Raw genomic sequence first — 25989 nt, 5'->3', positions numbered from 1 at the left:
GGAATTGACCGTCCAGTTTAGCAACATGAAATCAGTGGTGACTTCACAGAAACAATTTGGGGCAGTGGTGGGGGCCACTCAGAGAGAAATGAAAATAGTGAGTCAAATAGCAACTCTTTCAAGGAGTATTTTATGTAGAGGAGCAGAGAAATAGGGCCGTTGGTGGTGGGGAAAGAGTGTTTTTGTTTCCTTAAGAGGTGAATATAACAATGTTTATGTGCTGATGGAAATTATTTCATTGAGGGGAGTTTTGAAGACATAAAGGGGTGGTATTTGCTGACTGGCATCCAAGCATAGGTGAGAGTGTATGGAATCCAGGGCACAAGTGGTTTTAGAAGGTTCTAGAAGGAGCACTGATAGGCAGGTGCACGTAGGTGGGTGATATGGGAGGTCATAGAAGTTCTTTTCTAATTTATTCTGTTCTTTTAAGGAAAGAGAAGATAGAGTGAGGATGGGGGTAGAAGTGTTGGCAGTGTGAGGATTGAATATGTAAGCATCTGTCTGGGTAAGAGGCTTTGTAAGTGCACTAAGGCAGTGCTGTAGGATTGCTGGGCTTGCTGAGTGTGCCCTTGACCTTGGTGATCATGAATTCACAGTGACGGCAGTCCACATGGCTGTGTTTTCCTACTGGTACTGTACTGTGATGTGCAGAACCACTTCAGACTGCCTGATGAGATGAGATTCAGGGATTGTCATTCTGCAGATGCTGTTTTTGTAAAATGATGTTGCCATGATTATATTTTTAATCTGCAATAGCTGTGTAATGTTTATTTTTAAATTTGAGGAAACATACTTTTAGTTACATTACGTTTCATTATACTGGATTATATGGGCGAAAGTAATGGGCCTTCAAGAATTATTACTACTTCTGTCCTCACTACTGGCTGGATTTGTCACTGTGGTGGGTCTGGTTGCTTTGCTGAGTCTCACTTTCTTCGTGGGAGTAATCTCTTGTGTATTGGAACTTTTCTTCCTGAGATAGCTTTTTATACATATTTAGTTTTACACATAGGTAGTTTTATACATAACGTAAAATTTACATTTCCACCATATTTAAGTGTATAGTTCTGTGACATAAAGTACATTCATACTGTTGTGTAGCCATCACCATCATTCATCTCCAGAACGTTTTTCTCTTCCCAAACTGGAACTCTGTACTCTATGTACTCTGTACATTAATTCCCCATTTTCCTCTTTCCCCAGGCTCTGGCAATCACCATTCTGTTTTCTGTCTCTATAAATTTGACTCCTCTCGTAGCTCATATAAGTGGAATCATGCAGCATCTGTCCTTTTGTGTCTGACTTATTTCACAGAGCATAATGTCTTCAAGGTCCATCTGTGTTGTAGCATGTGTCATACTTTGATTCCTTTTAAAAGCTGAGTAATATTCCGTTGTTTGGCTAGATTATATTTGGTTCTCCATTAATCTGTTGATGAACAATTGGATTTTTTTCATCTTCTCTTTTGTGAATAATGCTGCTGTGAACATGGGTGTACAAATACCTGTTTGAGTCCCGCTTTTAATGCTTTTGGAAGTGGAATTTCTGTATCATGTGATAATTCTGTTTAAGTTTTTGAGGAACTGCCATACACTTTTCCACAGTGGCTGCACCATTTTACATTTTCACCAGTAGTCCTCAAGGGTTCCAGTTTTTCCATATTCTCTCCAACACTCATTAATGGGCCTTTAAAAATAATACCCATCCTAATGGGTATAAAGTGGTACTTCATCATGATTTTGACTGTGATCACTTTTTGACTAATTCTGGTACCACTTCTTTTGGGATTCAGTTTACTACTATAAATTATATGAGGCGTAGAGTAGGAAACCAAACCATAATTTTTATCCTGGCTTGAACTTTTGCCCACAGTTTGTATATTGTGACAGGGTGTTAAATTCCGAGATGTGGCAGTGACCAGGGGATGTGCCTTGAGGGTGAAATAGAGGCTCTTCTGTATTGCGGTAATTAAGAGGAGGCACTGTCATAGGGACAATAATATTGGATGCCTTGATGGCAGCTACTTTTCTTCATGCCATTTTGTTCTCTGTTCTCCAAGGCCTAGGCTTTCCCTTGAAATCTCAAATTTATTTTAATTGAATGAGTTTGATTGTATATAAGGAAAGTAAATCATTTTATGCTAAGTTCAGTATTTAAGGAGTTGACTAGATGTATAGGAGAAAGAAAAGGCAAAAGAGTAGTATCTACTGTTTTGGAATGTGGAAGACAGGAGCATTCTGTCCTTCCCATATTCATTGGTTATAGTTTTTAATTTTTTAATAAAGGCTTTTACTTTCCAATCATTTGCTGGTGGCTTCTTGATATGGAAAGTGACTCATAAGATACTCCAGAGGTTGCATAATAAAGCCCCTGGGTAACATGAACATTTAAAATTCATTTTTAAAGTATGTAATCTCTTAAAGAATGAACGCTTCTCAGAGTGATAGAAGCAGCATGTTAAGAAGTGTCTATTCAAGTCTTTTCCTAGTTAGTCCTTTGTTAGATCCATGGTTTGCACATATTTTCTTCTCTGCAGCTTATCTTTTCAGTCTCTTAATAGAGTATTTTGCAGAGCAAAAGGTTTTATTCTGATGAAATCCAGTTTATTTTTGTTTTGTTTTATGGATCATGCAATTGGTATTGTGACTGAGAACTCTGCCTTAGCCCCAGGTCATATAGGATTTTCTCCCTTTTTTCTAAAAGTTTTATAGTTTATTATGTTACTTTCAAATTTATGATATATTTAGGGTTAATTTTTAAGATGTAAGGTGTAGTCAAGGGTAGTTTTTTCTTTTTTGCCTTTAGATGTGTAGTTGCACCAGGATCGTTTGTTGGAGAGACGATCTTTTCTCTGTTGAATTGTTTTGTACTTTTGTCAAAAATCAATTGGCCATGATGGAAACAATCCAAAGTACATGGGTAGATGAATGGATAACATGTGGTTTATACATATTCAACTTTAAGAAGGAATGAAGTAGTAATACACGTTATAAAATGGATAAACTTTGAAAACATTATGTTAAGTGAAAGGTGATCACTAAAGACCACATATTATATGATCTCATTTAAATGAAATGTCCGGAATAGGCAAATCTATACAGACAAAAAGTAGATTGGGGTTGCCTAGGGCTGGGAACAAATAGGGGTTAAGGACCTGATGGTTTAAAGGGTATGAGGTTTCTCTTTGTGGTGACGAAATGTCGTAATATTGAGTGTGGTGATGGTTGCACGTATCTGTGACTATACAAGAAACCATTGAATTAGATACCTTTAATAGGGGGTTGAATGCTCTGTGAATTCTCTCTCAAAAAATTGTTTAAAAATAATTAATTTGGGCTGGGCGCAGTGGCTCACATCTGTAATTGCAGCACTTTGGGAGGCTGAGGCAGGCGGATCACGAGGTCAAGAGATTGAGACCATCCTGGCCAACATGGTGAAACCCTGCCTCTACTAAAAAATGCAGAAATTAGCTGGGCATGGTGGCAAACACCTATAGTCCCAGCTGCTCAGGAAGCCAAGGCAGGAGAATTGCTTGAACTCAGGAGGCAGAGGTTGCAGGTGAGTTAAGATTGCGCCAATGCACTCCAGCCTGGTGACAGAGTGAGACTCCATTTCCAAAAAATAATGATAATAATGATAATAATGATAATATTAATAATTTGGCTGTATTTGTTTTGGTGTAATTCTGGACTCTGTTCTGTTCTTTTGACCTAAGTGTTCATTCCTTTGCCAGTACCACACTGTTTTGGTTACTGTAGATTTATAAGAAGTCTTAAAATATGTAATGTGATTCTTTTTATTTCTTTTGGCCAAAAATATTTTTAGCTATTCTAGTTCCTTTACCTTTCCATATAAATTATATCATCAACTTATATGTACCTACAAAAAAAAAGTCCTGCTGGGATCTTGACTGGAATTGCATTAAATATGTAGATCAGTTTGTGGAGAATTGCTTTCTTATGCTGAAACTATTAATGCACGAATATGGTATTTCTGTACATTTATTTATTTAGAGACAGGGTCTCACTTTGTCACCCAGGCTGGAGTACAGTGGTGCAATCTTGGCTCATTGCAGCTTCCACCTCCCATGTTCAAGCAATCCTGCTGCCTCAGCCTCCCAAGTAGCTGGTAGTGCAGGTGCTCACTACCATGCCCAAGGTATTTTTAGTAGAGATGTTGTCCAGGCTCGTCTCAAACTCCTGACCTCCAGAAATCTGCCCACCTTGGCCTCACGAAGCACTGGGATTACAGGCATGAGCTATCATGCCTGGCCTGTCTCTACATTTATTTAGGTTGTCTTTGATTTTTTTCTTCAGAGTTTTATAGTTTACAGCATATAGATCTTAGACAGGTTTTGTGAGATTTATAACTATTTCTTTTGAGGGGAATAGTTATAAAAAGGTGTGGTAAATGATAGTCTATAAAATTTTGATTTTTAACTGTATGTTACTAGTATATAGAAATATGATTCATTTTTGTATGTTGACCTTGTATCCTGTGACCTTGCTGAAGAACTTATTAATTCTAGGAGTTTGTTTGTTTGAAGATTCCTTGGGATTTTCTTTGTAAACAATTATGTCATCTGTGAACAGGGGCAGTAGAATCGTCAGTAGTATTCCCTTACCTTTTTATTGCCTGTAGGGTCTGTAGTAATAGCTCCTTTTTTTAATTCCTAATAGTGATAATGTGTGTGTGTGGGGGGGGTGTTGGGGGGATGTGCATGCGCTTACTCATGTGCACTCCTGCACTCTCTCTTCCTCTGTCTCTCTCTGTCTCTCTGTGTCTTTGTCTCTGTCTCTGTCTTGCTAGTGGTGTATCATTTTATTGACCTTTCAAAGAACAAGCTTTTGGTTTCATTGATTGTTTTTCTGTAGATTTTTTTTTTTTTTTTTTGGTCAATTTCATTGATTTCTGTTTTTTGTTTGCTTCTTTCTGCTTGGTTTGTTTTGCCTTTTTTCCCCTTTTAGTGTTAAGGTAGAAGCTTAGATTGTTGATTTTTAGCTGTTTCTTGTTTTCTGAATTGACAGTGCTATAAATTTTCCTCCAAGTGTTGCTTTAACTGCATCCCACAAATTTTGGTATGCTGCATTTTTAGTTCAAAATACTTTCTAACTTTCCTTGAAGCTTTTTCTTTGACCTATGAATTATTTACATCATCTTTGGAGACTTTCCTATTGTCTACCTGTTACAGCTTTCTAATTTAATTATATTGTGGTCACAGAGCGTACATTGTCTGATTTCAGTTTAAAAAATTTTTTTTAAGATTGTATAGGATACAGTCTGTCTTGGTGAATGTTTCATGTACGATGGAAAAGAATATTATTTTACTAGTGGCTGATATATTCAATAAATGTCACTTATATTCAAGAGTGTTCATGGTGTTTTTCAGTTCTATATCTGTGGATCTGTGGTGATTTTCTGTTTATTCCTTGTGTCTGTTACTGAGAGAGGAACCTTGAAGTCTGTATCATTTTGGTATAGGCCATTTGCATTTAATGTAATTACTTAAGTTTTGGTTTAGGTCTGTCATCTTACTTTTATTAGAGCTGCTTTAATTATTTTGTCAAATTATTCTCATACCTGAGTCATCTTGTTGGTGTTATCTCTAGATTTTCTTCCATATGATCTGGGGATTTTGTGGTTTTTCATATGTTTAGTAATTTTGGATTCTATCCTAGCTGTTTTGAATATTACAATATGAAACTCCGAATCTTGTTTAAATCCTATAGAGAATGTTGATGCTGTTTTGCAGCACACAGTCAGCCTGGTTAGGTGGAGGCCTCGCGTTCTGACTTAGCTTCTGTGGGTGCTGGTTCTGCTGTCAGTTTTGTCTTCACTTTTTTGCCATGCTCTTTGGACCTATGCCACTTGTGTTCCATCTGTTGGCCCCTCTGGGACCTGGGCAGTGGCGACTCTGTGTGTTCAGTCCTGAACGTCTGTGGTATGCTGACTGACATCAGATCCATGCATGTGCAGCTTGGAGGTGAATGCAGGAGTTCATAAACAGCTTCCTAAGGCTGCTTTCCTGCATCCCTCCCTGTCTAGAATCTCCTCAGTATTCACGGTGTGCTTTCCCGGCGTTCTCCTGTTTCATTCTCTGACCAGAAAGCTGGCGCCTCCTCTGCTGCCCACCTTGTTGACTGCTGCTGCATCTGGTTACAGTTGGGAGGAGGACCAGAGGGAGGAACATTAGTAAACCAATCACTGTTCAGTGTTACTTCTCTCTGAATCTACCTGCTACTTTTTCCTTGTACAGTTCAAATATCTGTTTTATGCATTCTGTCGAGGTTTAATAGCTGTGTTCAGTGGTGGAGGGAAGAGTGTCCCTGATCCATTCTACCCAGAACTGGGATTCCTACATGACTTTTAAGATTAAGTATAGATTTCCCCATGAGATGAATGATTATTATATTATTGCAATTTATTTTTGGCAAGTGATTCACCCATGTGCTTAGCCCTGTGGTACATTTACTAGAATATCTGGTGTGTTTTGTACCAAAGAACTGCTATCATTTTAGTCGCATGCTTTTTTCCCCCATACAGATGAGGTGTTTACTGTTCTTCAGAACTTTGTCATGTCTACTACAGAGAGCATTTCTGAATTTATTCTCAGAAGACTTATCATGAATGAGCTGAATAGTGTAAGTACTCTTTGGAATAACTTTCTTTTTCTTTTCTTTCATTCTTTTCACCCGTACAACACAAAAATGGCTCTTGCTAAAGTTGTCAGTGACTTGTTTTGTCATAAACATAATGGATACTTTCCAAACCTTGTGATGGATATATTACAGACCAAGGACAAGGTTAGGCAGTGACTGTGCATTCAGCACAATTATGGCACATTTCACAATAGAGTCATCTGTCTCCCCACCTGGATTATGAGACCTTAACACAGTAAGGCTTAGTAATGAAGAGTTAAATAACTTGCCCTATGTCACAGAGCTAGTGAATAAGAGAGCTGAACCCATTTTATTCTAGGTGCATGAGTCAAAAAGTTTGCATTTAATGCTGTCCCTCTTATTGGCTCTGAGCTATTGGGCAAGTTGTTTAACTTCCCTGAAACTTAGTTGTCTTACGAAAGTGGGACAGTGATTTTTTTTTTGTGAAAAGTGATTTTTGTAAACAATGGAAGTAGTCATTGCTATAACCATTATCGCTATTATTTCTGATGTACTCGCCCTGGAATGTAAGATTGATAGATGGTAATTTCTGCCATCTAAGGTCTCCCTCACAGGTAGGGAGACAGATGACTCAATCGTGAAATGCACCATAATTGTGCTGAATGCACAGTCACTGTGGAAGCACAGAGAAGGAAGTCCTTAGTTCTGCATGGGTGGTTATGGAAGGCTGCTTGGAGAAAAGGACTTATTTTCTCCTCAGTGTCTTGTTGTAGTCCTTTAAGTAAACCTTTCCTGCCTTAAGGCTTGTAGTTTTGTGAAAATCATGGACCTTGCTTGTACTCATAAGTGTTTTAATCCTTGTCTTAGGTTTCAGATCTGGATCGTTGCCATTTATACCTGATGGTGTTAACCGAGCTTATAAATCTGCATTTGAAGGTTGGGTGGAAAAGAGGTAACCCTATTTGGAGAGTTATTTCTCTTTTGAAAAATGCATCCATTCAGCATCTTCAAGCGATGGACAGTGGACAGGTAAGTCTCTTTGATCCAAGATTTGTAGTTATCTTGAATAAGGTATACAGGGAATACATATTCAGTTGTTACATGTTATTTTGATACCATACAAAGCATTTACTAAAATTCAGATTTAAAATAATATCCTCTGGTGATAAGATGTGGTTAAGATTGATACTCTTTTATTTTTCTTTTTATTTTTTTTGAGACGGAGTCTCGCTCTGTCACCCAGGCTGGAGTGCACTGGCATGATCTTGGCTCACTGTAACCTCTGCCTCCTGGGTTCAAGCAAGTCTCCTGCCTTAGCCTCTTGAATAGCTGGGATTATGGGTGCATGCCACCACACCCGGCTAATTTTTGTATTTTTAGTAGAGATGGGGTTTCACCATGTTGGCCAGGCTGGTCTTGAATTCCTGACCTTGTGATCCACCCACGTTGGCCTCCCGAAGTGCTGGGATTACAGGTGCTACTCTTAATGTAATATTAAACATGTAAGAGGCATCAATCTTAAAACCCTATAGATACAGATATTTGACCTGTGCTAGGTCTTTTGCCCAAGCATGTCCAGTACAGGACATTTTATTAGTCTGACATCAGAGCACTCCATGCTTGGCCTCCTACCACAGTTCCTAGCCTACCTGTCCACTGTCCACTGCCTTTCCCCTCCTTGCCACAGTGCCGTGACATTGCAACCACTCTAGGCTGCATAGAGTTTTACAGATCACAAGCACGTGTCATATCTTCCTCATCGAGGTTGTCATTCAGTCTGGTCCCTCCACGGAGAATGAGTACCCTTTTCTCCAATATACACTTGTCAGCATCTGGTCCCTCCTTTATGGACCAACTGGAATCTCCTTTCTCTTAGAGGTCTTCTTTGATTAGTATCTCACTTTCCTTCATTTTCCTGTTGCTCTTTATGCCTTAGTTACAGTGTGTATTTCCATCTTTCTTGTTTTTGGTGGAATGTATATATACATATCTTTTCCTAGATTTCTTTGTTTTTGAGACTGAGGCTCGCTCTGTCACCCACACTGAGTTCAGTGGCATGATATTGGCTCACTTCAGTCTCAGCATCCCAGGTTCAAGCACTTCTCCTGCCTCAGCCTCCCAAGTAGCTGGGACTACAGGCATGTGCTACCATGCCCAGTTACGATATTTTTGTATTTTTAGTAGAGATGCAGTTTGCCATGTTGGCTAGGGTGTTCTCAAACTCCTGACCTCAAGTGATCTGCTTACCTCAGCCTCCCAAAGTTCTGGGATTATAGGGGTGAGCCACTGTGCCTGCCCTCAAAGCATTTCTTTCTTTCTTTTTTTTTTTTTAAATCCAAGATGGAGTTTCACGCTTTTGCCCAGGCTGGAGTGTAGTGGTACTATCAGCTCACTGCAACCAGTGATTCTTCTGCCTCAGCCTCCTGAGTAGCTAGGATGATAGGTGCCCACGACCATGCCCAGCTAATTTTTGGATTTTTAGTAGACAGAATTTCACCATGTTGGCCAGGCTGGTTTCGAACTCCTGACCTCAGGTGCTCTGCCCTCCTTGGCCTCCCAAAGTGCTGGGATTACAGGCGTGAGCCACTGTGCCCAGCGAAGGCATTTCTTAAACATAGCACAATAAGGTTTAGTAATGAAGAGCACAGGCTTTGGAATTAGAGTTGCTAGGTTTGACTTCTGGCTTTATTTTTTGCTAACTGTGTAACCTAAATTATTTAACCTCTTTGTGTCTCATTTACTGCACCTGCAAAATGGGGATTATAGAGGTGATATGGGAGTTAAAGAAAGCTCAGATAGGTTAAATCTTTTGAACTGTACCTGGCACATAGAAAGTTCTCAATAAAAGTTAACCACTTTCACTTAACATGTGGTAAGTGTTTTAATAAAGTTGAACTCAGTCTGACTAGTCCAGGCTACTGAGAAAAACAAAGAAGGTACTTGATTGCTTTAATAATTTAATTGTATTATCCTAGAAGGAAATTATAAAGAAGATGATTAATACTTCAGCATCCTATCTCGTATGTATTAGTCTGATAGTGTTATGAAAGAACATTGTGAGTTCTATTTTTTTTTTTTTTTTTTTTTTTTGGTGAGACGGAGTTTCGCTCTTGTTACCCAGGCTGGAGTGCAATGGCGCAATCTCGGCTCACCGCAACCTCCGCCTCCTGGGTTCAGGCAATTCTCCTGCCTCAGCCTCCTGAGTAGCTGGGATTATAGGCACGCGCCACCATGCCCAGCTAATTTTTTTTTGTATTTTTAGTAGAGACGGGGTTTCACCATGTTGACCAGGTTGGTCTCGATCTCTTGACCTTGTGATCCACCCGCCTTGGCCTCCCAAAGTGCTGAGATTACAGGCTTGAGCCACCGCGCCCGGCCTGAACATTGTGAGTTCTAAATGTAGAACAAAACCATGAGCCATGCCATGGTAACTCTTATTCTTAAAAATAGGCTTCCTTTAGTAATTCACTGAATTACATTAAGGTTAGCAAGGACCATCGTTGGCTCAAAGGTAAAACTAAATTCTATTTTATATGTTGGCGGTGTTGATATGTAAAATTTTGCTGTAGAGATGGTTAATTTATTTTTGGAGAGTGAGGGAAGGGTATGGAATAAGTAGAGATTTCCTTTCTGACAGAAACATTACTCGTTGGCAGTATTTGAGAGAGCTGCTGCTGTAATCTCTCAGTGCTGTTGTTTTCTGTGTCCGACTTGTTGCCTACACTCCTAGCTTGGTGAGAGATTGTTGATTTTCTCTTTAAGTATAGACCTAGCTATCTTGGCTACCCTCCTTTCCCACAGGTAGAGTTCCAAGTGTTTTACCTGCAATAACCCATATACTTAATCTTCACAATAACCCCATGAAGTAGATTCTGTTGCTGTCCCCATTTTACAGATGAGAAAACTGATGTGTAGTATGTCTGCACTCGTACTGATAGTAGCACAGAACTAGGAAGCAGACCTGGGCTGTGTGGTTCCTGTGTCCAGCTCTTAACTGCTGGCTACGTGACTTCTCCAAAAGTAATGTGCAGCTGATTGAAGGAATTATTTATAACATGGAGCCTTTTATTTATTTTTTAACATGTTTCAGCAGACAGTTAAAATAAGGCTCACCCACAGGAATGCTGCATGCAAATGTGTATGTGAGTAGGAGAAAGGTTGAGAAGGACTTACCCAGCAAATCTGTCATGTCTAGTTCCAGGTACTTGTTTACCAAATGAAAAGATCCCATTGTTGTCTTAATCTAAATTGCTGAGTTCTTATTGCCACTTTAAAATTGTTCACTGCCAATCTATAGAGAAGTAGTGAAAGTGAATGATGTGTGCTGTATTTCCTTTCATTTCTCCTGATACTCAGGAGCAGGCAGGAAGAGGGAAAAGGAGAGCCTGAGCTTTCCATAGACTGGCAACTCAGGTCCTTACTGATTAAGACTTGTGCATGTTAAGTAAATCATTGTCACATTTTCTTTTCAGGAGCCAACACTTGGAAGTCAGATTCAGAGAGTAGTGAGCATGGCTGCCTTGGCCATGGTGTGTGAGGCCATAGACCAGAAGCCTGAGCTGCAGCTGGACTCTCTCCATGCTGGGCCCATGGAAAGCTTCCTTTCCTCTCTTCAGCTCAATCAGACGCTGCAGAAGCCCCATGCAGAGGAGCAGGGCAGTTATGCTCACCCCTCGGAGTGCAGCAGGTACAGGGAAGGTTAAGGCTTAAAAAGCCATTTCTGTTGTTGTCATCAAGGGCTCATGATTGCCCAACATTGCTTATAGAGTTATAGAATTTTGGAGCTGAAGCTCCATTCAGGTTGAAAGTGTAGTATAACTTTATTCATCTCTGTTACTGGAGACTTGCTGACTTTTCTGCATCTAGTTTTCACTGCATCATTTAAGATGAGCAAAAGCGCCTACTTTCAGAGAAGTTAGAAAATTAAGGTTTATGGGTTTCCTTAGTTTTTGGTAGATAGCCTGTTGGATAATGACCGTTTATATCTGTACACTCGCACCTTTAGAAGGATAGTGTGCTACATGCAAAAGTTGTGGAGGCAAATTGGGGAAGAATGGCCTAGTAACTTTATTTCAATGTTTTTTTAAATTCCAGTGTTTTGGAAGATTCGTCATCTTCCCAAGGATGGGGAAAAATAGTTGCACAATATATTCATGATCAGTGGGTGTGCCTCTCTTTCCTGTTGAAAAAATATCACACCCTTATACCAACCACAGGGAGTGAAATTCTGGAACCGTTTTTACCTGCTGTTCAGATGCCAGTAAGGACTTTGCAGTCTGCACTGGAAGCCCTCACAGTTCTTTCTTCTGATCAAGTTTTACCTGTGTTCCATTGCATGAAAGTGTTGGTTCCCAAGGTAAGATAGAGTGAAACATAAATTGAAGTGTAACTAGAGGAGTGGCGAACAAAGTTTCGGAATAAAGTATGTATTTTTTTTTTCCCCTACCAGCTTCTGACCTCCTCTGAATCACTCTGCATAGAGTCTTTTGACATGGCTTGGAAAATTATATCTTCTTTAAGCAACACTCAGCTGATATTCTGGCCTAATTTGAAAGCTTTCGTTCAGTTTGTTTTTGATAACAAAGTTCTTAGCATTGCTGCCAAAATCAAGGGCCAGGCATATTTCAAAATAAAAGAGGTAACAAACTTTATTTTTCTTTTTGCTTTTCTGTTCATGTGTGTGAGCTTCAGCACGTGAGGAACATGACGGTTATATTTGTAATTAGATTTGTGGTTCTTAATTCCTTCAGTCAGAAAATATGTTTGAACCTTCTTAAATATCAAGACTAAGAATGAGAAAATTTGACGGATGTAAAAGAGAAAGTACAAAACAGTAGTCTGGAGCCACATCTGCCCTCAGAAACAGTTTATTTGGTTCATACAGTGTTAACACTTTTGATTAGCTGGCAACTTTTAATTGTTGGGACGTCTGGCTGGGTGCAGTGGCTGATGCCTGTAATTCCAGCCCTTTGGGAGGCCGACACAGATGGGTCACCTGAGGTTGGAAATTTGAGACCAGCCTGGCCAACATGGAAAAACCCTGTCTCTACTAAAAATACAATAATTAGTGGGGTGTGGTGGTGCATGCCTGTAATCGCTTGAACCCAGGAGGCAGTGCAGTGAGCTGAGATCATGCCACTGCACTCCTGCCTGGGCGACAGAGCAAGACAGTCTCAAAAAAAAAAAATAAATAAAAAGTGTTAGGAAATCTGTATGAAAACTGGACTTCTCCTTCTCTTGGGAAATGAGATAATCTAGCAGCACTGGTCATTCCTCCATGACAGTGTGATTGATTGCTGGATTGAGTAGGTGTAGTTGGCATGCTCTTTCCACAGTCAGTCTCATTTCCCCTAGATCTTGCAGGCAAATGTCAGGTGCCATTTGTCATTGCACTTTGGCTGGGTTTTTGTTTGTTTGTTTTTTGTTTTTTTTTTTTTGTAGAGAAATATTTTTCCAACTGTAATTCTTATCAAAAGGTCTTGCTGGTTTCTAGAGGTGTTTTCATTTGCAGCCACTGAGATAGTAGGGATCTTACCAAGGCGGAATTCCAGTATACCTCCTGATCCCAAGAGGAGAGTCAGATTCTGTTATTTCTCTGTAGTCCTGTGCTGCCTTTCTTGGTCCTTTTCTGCCCCATAGTACTAACTTAGAGTCGCTGGTCTTTGCTGCCTCAAAGGAAGGCCACTGGCAAAATGCAGACAAAGGAAACTGAATGTGTTGGGGGTGAGGTGTTTTCTTCCCTTTGATTCTACTGATTTGGGCAGTTCTCTTGAAGAGTTCTGTATGAATATCACTATCAGTAAAATTTTATTTATTTTTATTACCAAGAGATGAAATAGTGAGCATTCTCTGATTATTGATCATCTTGCAAAGTTACTCTAACAATAAGGAATTTAACATTTTTTAGACCATGATTATGTTGAAACTAACAGTTTTTAGCAGCACTAATATTTTTTTAAACTAAATCAAAGGATAAAATGATCATTGTATTTTATTCCAGATTATGTACAAGATAATTGAAATGTCTGCTATAAAGACTGGAGTCTTCAATACACTGATAAGTTACTGCTGTCAGTCTTGGATAGTGTCTACTTCAAATGTGTCCCAAGGATCTTTATCAAGTGCTAAAAATTATAGTGAACTTATCCTTGAGGCTTGTACATTTGGAACTGTGTTTAGGCGTGATCAAAGGTAAAAGATGCTATTATTTCAACTTGTATTAAGTGCCTGCTTGATGTAGAATTATCTCTTTGTTTTGAGGCTTTCAATTAGGAGATTATAAATTATTAGTTAACTTTAACCTTGGGGATTTAATTTTTTTTCTATTTAAAACCTGTTGTTCTTTATCGAATATTTTTTATGGAAAGACTTATTCAGGATGTACAGACCTTCATAGAAAACCTTGGACATGACTGTGCAGCAAATACCGTTATGGAAAAGTGAGTATGGTAGATTTTCTCTGTTTTTACATAAATAACGTATTAAAAATATAACATTGTGTGGCAAACGTTCCATAATTGCTAAATTTAATAAATGTTACTGGTGACATCTAATATATTAATGAGATGAGCCTTCAAAAGTATGTTAGAAATTACAGTCCCTTGCTAATATACTGTCTTTACATCTTTCACTATTCACTAAAATTTGGTAACATTTTAAAAGTTTTAGTGCAGAGCCCAGCATAAACAAGGAAATTGCTCAGGAGAACTTAAAACTCCTGTCTTTCTTTTGTGGGGATAGGATCACAGACACTTTATTCTCCAGTCCTTTTTTTGGCTGTAAAGTTTAATATGAAATTAAAATTCACCATTTAACAAGTTGGTATGTTACACACAAAAATAGAATTACTCTTGGAACAGGTTCTAAAATTTTTTGGTTTTTAAAAAACTCTTGATTGAGGTATGATTGACATGTAAAAAGCTGTACATAGTTAATGTGTACAACTTGATGAGTTTGGGGATAGGCCCTAAAGTTTTGATTTCTGGCCTAAGACTATTTTTATCTAGCCACTGAATTAATTTTTTTGGAGCTTGCCAAATAGCTTTTTTTCAAGTTCTGTTTTTTCACATGGCTTTCAAAAATGTGTATGTGTGTTTATAAAGAAGATTAAAATAGCATTGTATCATTCACTCTCATTTTAGAGTTTAGGACATCAAATGATTATACTCTTTAGACATCATAAAGTATTTATTATTCTTAGAGTCCTAACTATGTTTTAAATCGTCTGTCCTTCCTCATTAAATATATATAGTTTTTTCATTGTTTTTAGTTATTTTTTCTTGGCTGGCTTAGTGTGGCAATAAAAGCGAATTTTTCTAGTTGGTGGTTGTCAGATAATGTGATTTTGATCTCTACTAGACAATTGCTTTGTTATTATATTTAAATATGGATTCACATTATAACAATTATAATGGAATGTGAAAATACTAACAATTTCACTTTGTTTATCTCTCCACATCTGGCTACTGAAAATGCCGGTGTGCAGAGCACACAGGGCTTCCTGAGTTTGCCCCTCATTTGGGGAATGTGCACTGACAGCACGTGGTAGAGACAGGCCATTGACATGTTTGACATGCATTCAATGCCCCTGAGTGAATGGAGGTCACTGTGGTCCTCTTTCAGGGACAGGCTCATGAGCTGTGATCTGTTTTGTCCACAGATAAGGTATTACTGAACTAGGTTCAGCAGCGTGTGCACTGATGGTCTGAAAGTCTAGATTAATTTGTGCGCACTCATACTTTCTGTACAGACCCTCCTCGTAATATATTCATTTGTCATCTTCTATTATCTATTCTGAATTTAAAAGTGTTGTCGTTAAGTATCGACCTACTTAATTTTAGAAAACTTTGAGTGGTTTTATGTAATGATACTTGAAACTAATATTCAATGTTATCTTTCTGTTTTCAAAATTTGTTAACATAATTTATCATTTAATTTTTTTAGTACTAAGAGAGAAGACCATTATGTGAGAATTTGCGCTATCAAATTCCTGTGTTTATTAGATGGCTCCAATATGTCCCACAAGTTGTTTATGGAGGATCTTGCAATCAAGCTGTTAGATAAAGTAATTATATTTTACTTTAAATTATCTTTGTTTTTAACAAGTCAGAGGTCAGCATTTGCTCTTTATGTTGCTCGAATATGTACTTCTAAATCTGTTCAGTCAGGAGAAGACAGAGTTTATGTTCTGTGTTTTTAATTCAGTCTCGGTTAGGGCAGTTGTTGTGCCTCACGCCTATAATCCTAGCACTTTGGGAGGCTGAGGCAGCAGAATTGCTTGAGGCCAGGAGTTTGCAACCAGCTGGGCCAACATAGAGAGACCTTGTCTCTACAAAAAGCAAAAAAGAAAGTGGTCTGTTAGCCCAGTAGTTAAGGTATAGGGTCTGCAACTGCAGGGTTGCTGGTTGAAATCCTCAGTGGAGCCAGTCTTAAATTTAAAATAAAAAAAAGCCTCTTGGCAAAAAGAATAAAGGAAAAAAAAAATCTTGGTTAGTAATTATCCAGCTTAAGTTCGGTTTTAGCGAACAATAATGGTAATATTTTTCCTATACCATCTATTCTTCACTCTGTATTTTCCAGTACCAGTCAAACCTGGTTATGATTTTTGTTTGTTTGGTTTTTGATTTTTCGAGACAGAGCCTTGCTCTGTTGCCCAGGTTGGAGTGCAATGCCATGATCTCGGATCTCTACTCACTGCAACCTCTGCCTCCCAGGTTCAAGCAATTCTCTTGCCTCAGCCACCTGAATAGCTGGGATTACAGGCAGCTGCCACCACACCTGGCTAATTTTTGTATTTTTGGTAGAGACAGGGTTTTGTTCCATGTTGGCCAGGCTGGTCTCTAACTCCTGGCCTCAAGTGATCCGCTTGCCTTGGTGGCCCAAAGCGCTGGGATTAGAGGTGTGAGCTACTGTGCTTGGCCCTAGTTATGTTTAAAGTGCTATATTTATACATTGTTCTATGTAAGAAATGGAATGAAAAAGTAAAAACTGAGAATATGGCATCAAATGTTAGGAATTGATTGCTGTGATTTGAGAGCCCGTGAAAGATTACCCTAGTGTGCTTCCAGTGTATTACATTGTTATTTCTAGATCTGGATATGTGATGTTTGTCTAAGATTGATGAAAATTCCTTATTTATTCGGATAAAAACAATCCAGTTACATTGTTCTTGAGCCTACTCAATCATTTCTAAATGAACATCATAGTGTCTAGAGAACAGGTTTAGTAAATCTGGGGAGATGTTAGATAGGAAGGGGTAGAGTTGTATGTGGTGCTCTGTTCCTCATTGAATGTTTAAATAACAGATACAGTTACCTGTGATTTAAAGCCAAGGTCAGCGGAGTGCCTGGTCTGCTTTCTGACCTTGGTGTGGATGTACGGATGATTACAGAACTCATGTAAGTTCCTGTGTTAAAACAGGAGTGTTCATCAGACGTTTATTTTTTGAAAGTAGCAAGTCAGCTTTATTATATGAAACCTAGGAAGTATTTTTTATTCAACAGTTCCCTCTGCACTGTTGGAGTCAAGGAAGATATCCCAGAGGAAATAGTATGTTATTGCTCTTCTAAAAGATGAGTATGTATACAGTCATGGGAACTGGGTGTGGGTATTCTGTCAGAATAATAATACATGTTTTAATATATAGTTAGCTATTTAGATAGGGGGTCAGGGCTAGGCATGGTGGCTCATGCCTGTAGTCCTAGCACTTCGGAAGGCCGAGGCAGGAGGATTGCGTGAGGTCAGTAGTTTGAAACCAGCCTGGGCAACACAGTGAGTGAGACTACAGTGCTAAAAAAAAGTATTCAGAAAAAAAAGAGAGGGGGTCAGAAGAGTCTAATCAGGTGACATTTGGGCTGAGCTCTGGATGAATGAAGGAGGATACCAGGAGAGGACGCTGTTCGGAGACTCAGCAGGTGAAGGAAGTCCTGCATGGAGGACGAGGAGGCCTCAGGCCGGCCATTAGATGGGCTGTCTTAGTCACCTTGACAAAGGCATTTCAGTGAAATGGTGGGATGAGAACCTAAATACAACGTGTTCAGAAGAAAATGGAAGTTGACTGAGTACAGACAGTGAGTATAGACTCTCTTAGGAGTTTGTCCTAGAAAAGAGGGAATAAAAGGGGTCATTCCTGGAGGGGAACCTGGAGTTAAAGAAAGGGCTTTTTAAAGATGGGAGATAATGAGAGCATATTTAAAGTTTGGATGTTGAAAGAAATGCTCCAGTAGAGAGGGAAAAATGGCAGGGAGAGGCCAGCAATCATCAGGCAGGTGAAACACTAGCCACTCATACCCACTGGATAGCTGTTAAGAAAATAAACTAAAAATAATGAGCATTGGTGAGGATGTAGCAGAATTGGAACCCTCATACATTCTAATAGGAATACAGAACGGTGCAGCTGCTTTGGAAAACAGACATGAAAAAGCAAAACACTTGTCCAGTACAGTAATTCTTAAAGTGTGGTCTCTGGATCTGCAGCCTCAGCATCCCTGGGGAGCTTGTTAGAAATGCATATTCCTACGCCCTGCCCCCGGTCTACTGAATCAGAAGCTCTGGGGGTGGTGCCCAGCAGTCTGTTTTAATGAGCCCTTCTGGTGATTCTGGAGCTGATACAGTTTAAGAACTACTGGTCTAGCAATAATGAAGGCCCAGATACAGCTGGAGTACATATTTTTAAACTTTTAATTTTTGTGGGTCTCTAGTAGGTGTGTATGTTTATGGGATGTATGAGATATTTTGATGTAGGGATATTATGTGTAATAATTACATCAGGTAAATGAGATATCTATCACCTTAAGCATTTTTCCTTTATGTTACAAACAATCTAGTTATACTCTCAGTTATTTTAAAATGTACAAGAACTTACTGTAGACTATAGCCACCCTGTCGTGCTGTCAAATTCAATCTAAATATACACACACACACATATATATATATGTATATGTATATATATATCTTTTTTCCTTTTTTTTTTTTTTTTTTTGGAGATGCAGTTTTGCTCTTGCCGCCCAGGCTGGAGTGCAATGGTGAGATCTTGGCCCACCACAACCTCCACCTCTCAGTTTCATGTGATTCTCCTACCTTAGCCTCCCGAGTAGCTGGGATTACAGGCATGTGCCACCACACCTGGCTGATCTTGTATTTTTAGTAGAGACGGGGTTTTTCTGTGTTGGTCAGGCTGGTCTCGAACTCCCAACCTCAAGTGATCCGCCTGCCGTGGCCTCCCAAAGTTCTGGGATTACAGGTGTGAGCCACCATGCGTGGCCTCTATCTATTTTTATACTCCACACATCCTCTCCCAACCACCACTACCCCTCTCAGCTTCTGTGGCAACCATCATTCTATTTTCTGTCTCCATGGGTTCAATTGTTTTTATTTTTTAGCTCCCACAAATAAATGAAAACATGTGAAGTTTGTCTTTTTGTGCCTGGCTTATTTCACTTAACATAATGACCTCCAGTTCCATCCAAGTTGTTGCAGATGATAGGATTTCATTCTTTTTATGGCTGAATAGTACACCATTGTGTGGAATACGTATTTTAAATGAAGTCAGTTGTGGCTGGTGATTTTAGTTTTCTTCAGTAGTACCTGGCAACAAGTTGAACAAACTAGTAGAAAAAAGCTATTCTGAGTAAAGGAGCACATTGAGTGGAACAAGCAGGACAGAGTAAGATTTTGAGCTGAGAAAGGAATTTTAGAATTCTCAACTTCCAGTTGAGGACAGTAACTTGGTGAGGTCCTAAAGGCCGCTTTACTGACATGAAGGTGCATCTTCTGAATGCATGAGTGACTACTCTGCTGATTCCATTTTTAGTTGCATTGAGGTTACGCAATAAATGAAACCTAAATACACCTATATCAGAAGAAAATTTTCTAAAAGAAATTATTTAGAGATTATGAGATTGTAAATATCATTGGGAGTCATTAAAATCCATATTAATTTAGCTATTGTCATGAAACTTTGTACACACATGCAGAGAATGAGATTATGGAAGACGAAAAGTCAGAGAACTTACGAAGTAGATGTAGATCGTCTACCTTATGTGCAAATGGTTTTGGAGATGGTGAATGACTTCACCTTTAAGACATTTGAAAACATTGGCATACTCTTCAGTGTCATCTTGCTTTGCAGCCAGAGCACTAGTAATTATGGTAATAAAAGCAAACTTTGCAGCTGGCTGAATTTAGGTGGCACAAGCCATGAAAAGCCAGGGAGAGCTGTCTGCTAGTATAAAAGGCTTCAGTGCTGCCATTTTCTTGTATCTAGAGACACATCATGTGTAGAGATGCCTTGCACTGTCCATGTACTGGGGTGGCTTCTGTCTTAGTGGTGTTTGCATCAGATTGCAGCTATCAGTATTCCAAACGTGAATATGACAAGGGTGCACAAGGTGAGAGGTGCCTCTGAGGTGCATAGTAATATGTGGCAATGTATGTCTAGTATCTCAATCTCTTCTCGCCCCTGTGACCCATAGCTCCCAGTTTTTTAACCCATCTAATTTTAAAAACACGTGGCCGGGTGTAGTGCCTCATGCTGGCAATCCTAGCTAGCACTTTGGGAGGCTGAGGCAGGCAGATCACCTGAGCCTGGCCAACATGGTGAAACCCTGTCTCTACTAAATCCTAGCTAGCACTTTGGGAGGCTGAGGCAGGCAGATCACCCAGCCTGGCCAACATGGTGAAACCCTGTCTCTACTAAAAATACAAAAATTATCTGGGCATGATGGCGTGCACCTGTAATCCCAGCTACTCGAGAGGCTGAGGCAGGAGAATAATCGCTGGAACCTGGGTGGCAGAGGTTGCACTGAGCTGAGATCGCACCACTGCACTCCAGCCTGGGCGACAAAGTGAGACTCCATCTCAAAAATGGAAAAAAACAAAAAAAAAACAGTTAAGTTAAACAAAAGCAACTAAGTTCAGTGTATGAAATGTTTTATTTAAAAAAAAATTTATTTTTCTTATCACTCAGCCCAAAATGTCAATGTTTGAAAATTTTTAAGGTGCCATTCTTTTTCTCATCCTCCTAACTGCTTTTTTTGGGGGGGGGGGTGGGGGGAAGCCCTTATGACTAATTTAAGCCTTTTACATTTCAAGTTGTCATTAATTTTTTCATGAATCACAAATTGAATAGATAATTTAGTGTTGACTCCCCCTGCTCCTTTCCAGGATGAATTAGTGTCCAAGTCCAAAAGACGCTACTATGTGAATTCTCTACAGCACAGAGTGAAAAACCGCGTATGGCAGACTCTGCTTGTACTTTTCCCTAGACTTGATCAGGTATCATATTTTTATTATATTTGTACCTTTGACCCATGTGATTTTATGGCTAAACTATTTTGCAGAAACTATCATATACTATTTTAAAATTGGAAAAAAATGTTTAAAATTTATACTTTAGTTCTTAAAATTGAAGTTACTCAAAAGTTTTTATTAACAGAGAGAATACCAAGGCAATTAGGTATTACAGAAATAAGTTAGAAGTTGGTTTACATGGCCCCATTTAATACTTTTTCTCTTTAATATTTTATTGTAACATTTTAACTGTTTAAAGTCTCTTTTGCCATTTGATAAGAAAATACAAATACTTAACTCCTAATTTGCTATAGCCAAGTTATTTTAGAGTGTTACTGTTTCGGATTATGTATACCTAGAAACCAGACAAATTGTATGGTTTGGGATGGGAATATTGTTTCACATGGTGGATTTCCTTGTCCTTGATTTCATGAATAGTGTGACCACATAAACCAGCTAAGAAAAGGCAACGTATCTTTATCCAAAGTTACCTTTTCTCTTCTCTGAGGAGGCAAGAAACAGTTGAATGGAGGATCTGATTTTTCTAACCACCTTTGCTTAATCTTCCTGCTAAGAAAATAGATTATCATTATGGGAAAGTGATGGCATATGACTCATGCAATTTTTAAAAACATTTTTCAATGTTAAAAACATCTTTCAGACTTTGAAATTTTCTACTGTTCTCCCTACCTTCTTTTAAATGTGTGAGAGAATTAAAAAATACATGCCTGCCTTTTTTTCCCCACAATTTTATGAAGTCTTTTATATCTGTGAGAGAGAAACATTTCAAAACAGTGTAAATATGTAAGCATATTCAAATATAACTATTTGGAATAATTTAAAAGGAAATACCTAAAAGAATTGCTTCTGGGGAGTAGTTTTGATGGATATGGGGGCGGCGGGGAGGTTGCTATTTTTCATCGTAGGTCTCTTAGTATTATTTGATTTAAAATACGTCATTAAAAATAAAGATGTATTAAGAAAGGAAACATTTTAGAAATGCTCGACTAGATTACTGAGAGCATTTTTTTCTTAGAATGGAGAGACCCTTCTAGAGAGAAGGGCAATGTTGGAGAGGGTGGGGACGTGACCAAGCAGGCGCACCTGCAAGGGAGAGGAAAGCTGGCAGTCTCTTACGGAGCTCAAAGTTAGAGACTGTTATATCTTACGGTTTTGTTTAACCTCCCTGATCCTCTTCCCAGGTAGGCCATACATACTCTCATTTTGCCTCTAAGAGCACTGCAGTTCAGAGAGGTTAGGTGTCCCGCCTGTGAGGTGATACAGCTGGTGGTGAATGGTAGAGGTGGAATTCAAAATCAAGCCTAACTACACAGTTCGTGCTCCACTTTACAGCACTCTCAGGTCTTAAAACGAGCCCTTCTGCTCTTTTTCTACTAAGTAGAAATTCTTGTAAGATAGATTTTTCTTCCTTTTTTGTCTCGCTGTGTTGCCAGGCTGGAGTGTGGTGGCGTAATCTTGGCTCACTGAAATCTCCCCCTACCGGGTTCAAGCAATTCTCCTGCCTTAGACTCCCAAGTAGTTGGGATTACAGGTGCGCACCACCACACCCAGCTAATTTTTGTGTTTTTAGTAGAAATGGGGTTTCACCATGTTGGCCAGGATGGTCTCAATCTCTTGACCTGGTGATCCGCCTGCCTCGGTCTCCCAAAGTGCTGGGATTACAGGCAACACTTTGTGCCTAGCCTTTTCTTCTTTAAAATAAAGAAATGTACATAAGACATATTGCTTGTATATGCTTATGTAAGTAGATACTGTTTTTCACCTGCTACTTAGATAGGTTCTGTCCCCCAGATAGAAATACAGTTTTGAAGAGGAGAGGGTGGAAGCGGGAAGGATGATTTTGGAGCCAGAGATAGTGTAGTAGTTGTGGGGCAGCACAGACCCTGAGGGCAGGAGGACAAGGAGCCTGAGCAGAGGGCTCAGTGACCTGAGACCTGCCCCTCTGGGATGCTGTTTCCCGCCTGCTGACCTCAGTCTCTGTACCATCCTTTGTTACAAGGTTTAAGCCCTGGCATCTTTGCAGATCTTGATTTGAACCTAACTTCTTCCGCTTACTAGGTATGTAACTTTGGGAAGGTTATTCAGCTTTTCTGAATCTTTTCCTTTCCCTGTAAAATTACAGGTGATAAATAACCTTCCTTATAAACAGAACTGATGTCCAGGTAAATTATAAAGTACTGAATGAAGGTACTTCATCATTATATTTTAATCAGTAGTTTTTAGTGTCTTTGCTTGCGGAGCTGTAGATTCAATAAATTACTTACAATAGAAAACTTTAAGCCATTTTCTTTTAAATGGAGACTGTAAATTAAAATGATTAACTTTAACCGTTTAATTGTGAACTTTCTTTTTCTCAGAATTTCTTGAATGGAATTATTGACAGGATATTCCAGGCTGGTTTCATCAATAATCAAGCTTCCATAAAATATTTTATAGAATGGATTATTATATTGATTCTTCATAAATTCCCTCAATTTCTTCCAAAGTTCTGGGATTGTTTTTCTTATGTAAGTAAAGAACTTTTTAAAATATTTTTTTAAACTAGGAAATGATTTTGACAATGCTGAGAGATTTGTTTCACTTAAATAGTTGTATTTACTCTCATTTGTCCTAATGTATTGGCATAAGTTATGTTTTGCAAGATCTGAATTAATTCAGAAGACAGAAATCCCTGGCATTCATATTGAGTATTTCATAGTTTGTATTTGAGAGCTGTTCTGTTCAACAAAATAAAGATGGAAAAGGCGTTTGTCTTAATGAGGGAAATAGGTGCTTTCTATATTCTTATTTACTAAGCAATGGCTTTGTTTGATCTTAGAAATATTAATGATTAGGAATTAATTGCATTTCTTAAAATTAAAAAAAGGTTTTGGAGAGATTTTAAACATAATCAAAGTAGAAAGAATAGAAGTAATATCAGTTCATTTCCTTCCTTTTTTCATCTGTACCCTCACACACTGCCCTAATCCCTTTCCACCGTTTCTTATATATTGAAAATCCTTTTTAAGGAATTGATACTAAAATCAGTGGTAGAGTCTGTAATTGCTGGCTTCTTTACAGATAGCAGCTTGTTTCTAAGTATCATTTCTAATCTCGAATGCTGTCTTTTGGTTCCCAGATTCACCTTTCCCTTTCATAATGGATGACCTTGTCTTCCACTTTGTGTGAAAATGGAGATGACTTTCTCAAAGTATCTCTTTCTGTTTCTTCTTATTTTAGGAGAGATGTCCTTGTTCTTTTTTCACAGCTGTCCCCTGTGACCTGTTTTTATCTCCTTTGTGACCTCACCAAATTCTTCATCCTTGTTCTGTTGACTTTTCCTCCATCCAGCTCTCATCCAGTGTCTTCTTTTCTCTACCATTAAACTTCAATACGTGATCTTTGCCTGCCTCAAGCCACTTTGGTCCATTCCATTTTCAACAGTGGTACATCAGGGATTTCCTCTGAGCTGCAGGCAGCCTTTCTCTTTCCTTCCATGCTCCCCCGTTTCATTTCACACCTTCCCGTTGGTGGTGCCTTTCTCCACTGCTGACCCTTACACTGTGTTCCTCTTCTTAATTCCCTCCCTGCTTGTGCTGATAGCTTCTCTGTTTCCTTCACATGCTTGCTTCTCTCTCCCAACCTTTACGCTTGGTTTTATCTGAAGAGTTGCTGGTTAGCTTCTCTGCTTCTCTTTCTGTGCTCCCTTAGCATAGTAAAGCCCATCTCTGCTTCTCCAGCAACATGCAAGGTCTTTCCACAATCACTTCACCCTGTATTAAACTCAACTGGTAATAGCATCTTGCCCTAAAATTGGCTCCCCTTTCTGATGTCTTTCATTCTCCCAGTCTCCTAACTTAAAACTTGGGTGTCACCATAAGCAGCAGCAATAGCAGCCTCACAATAATCCTCAAAGACAGGTTGGGATTTTTACCCTTATGAAGAAAGCAATGATTAAGTCAATTGCCCTACCACTAAGAAATAACAATGCTTTGGCTTGTAATCCCAGCACTTTTGGAGGCAAGGCGGGAAAATCACTTGAGGTCAGGTAGTTTGAGACCAGCCTGGCCAACATGGTCAAACCCTGTCTCTACTAAAAATACAGAAATTAGCCAGGTGAGGTGGTGCACACCTGTGGTCCCAGCTACTCGAGAGGCTGAGGCAGGAGAATCGCTTGAACCCAGGGAGGCAGAGGTTGCAGTGAGCCGAGATTACCCCACTGCATTCCAGATGGCATCACATCAAAGTGAGACTCCATCTCAGAAATTTTGACCTCTTCCCAGGCTCCTCGGCTCTTCTTTCTCATCTTCATGTTACTTTAATGAAGAAACAGGTTCTTTTTCTTTGAATTGTTTTTTAGACCTATGGCTTTATTAATATAGTTTGTTCGTGACAACTCTCAAATGCTTAGTGCCACCCTAGGAATTCTCACCAAGAGCAGATTGGTTTGGTGTACCCCCAGAACTTCTTGATGCTTCCATCCACAGTAGTGCCAGTTGTTAGTTTGTTGTTGTTGTTGTCATTGTTGTTTTGCTTAGCTCAGCCTCTCACTTGTCATTAGGCCTTGTATATTCTCTTTGAATCTGATTTTAACCTGTGGACATCAGTTGGAGTTTTTTTTGATGTAGGCAAAGGAAGCTTTTGCTGATAGAATCCAAAAGGGATTCAAAAAAGGTAGTGGGTAAGGGGGCAGTAGTAGGTAGCTTACAGAATGCTGGGAAAGCTACAGAATCAGGCCTGGAAAATTGGCAGTGAGGGGAGGCTCAGTGGCTTCTAGAACAGCAGCCACAGGCAGGCCAGAGAGAGCTGGTTCACTGGGGACATTACCCCACTGGACATATGGTGCCTTCAGCAGGGCTTTGCCATAGCCAACTGTATACCTGCTGTCTCTGCCACCTGCAGTGGAGAGTTCTGAGTTCTCAGTTTAGAAATTGGAACTGGGGTCTTTGGAACCAGGTCAGGTGCCTTTTTGTTAGTGGCAAGGAGGCTGGGAAGATGAACTTCCAGCATCTTTCAGTGTCCCCAAACACTCAGAAGATGGAAGAATTCCCTAATTGTGGAAGGGGATTCAGGATACATA

The 25989-nt window shown here is 39.3% G+C and overlaps 1 protein-coding gene across 6 annotated transcripts in view; it reads left to right on the top strand.

Annotated features, from left to right (window-relative positions):
• The window catches only part of TARBP1 (tRNA guanosine 2 -O-methyltransferase TARBP1), a 77663-nt gene that overhangs the window by 31409 nt on the left and 20265 nt on the right, over positions 1–25989 (top strand). For all 6 annotated transcript variants that reach the window (XR_012513607.1, XR_012513608.1, XR_012513609.1 and 3 more), the window contains 10 exons: positions 6544–6641; positions 7488–7649; positions 11093–11307; positions 11715–11976; positions 12070–12258; positions 13621–13811; positions 13988–14059; positions 15564–15684; positions 20784–20894; positions 23288–23437. Coding sequence is in view for 3 of the 6 variants with exons in the window: in XM_039464284.2 (XP_039320218.2) it covers positions 6544–6641; positions 7488–7649; positions 11093–11307; positions 11715–11976; positions 12070–12258; positions 13621–13811; positions 13988–14059; positions 15564–15684; positions 20784–20894; positions 23288–23437 (1571 nt within the window). In the remaining 3 variants the exon portion in view is untranslated. The remainder of the gene's footprint in view (positions 1–6543; positions 6642–7487; positions 7650–11092; positions 11308–11714; positions 11977–12069; positions 12259–13620; positions 13812–13987; positions 14060–15563; positions 15685–20783; positions 20895–23287; positions 23438–25989) is intronic.

Source organism: Saimiri boliviensis, chromosome 14, assembly GCF_048565385.1.
Source record: "Saimiri boliviensis isolate mSaiBol1 chromosome 14, mSaiBol1.pri, whole genome shotgun sequence".
NCBI lineage: Eukaryota > Metazoa > Chordata > Mammalia > Primates > Cebidae > Saimiri > Saimiri boliviensis.
This window is presented reverse-complemented; position numbering and strand designations above follow the sequence as displayed.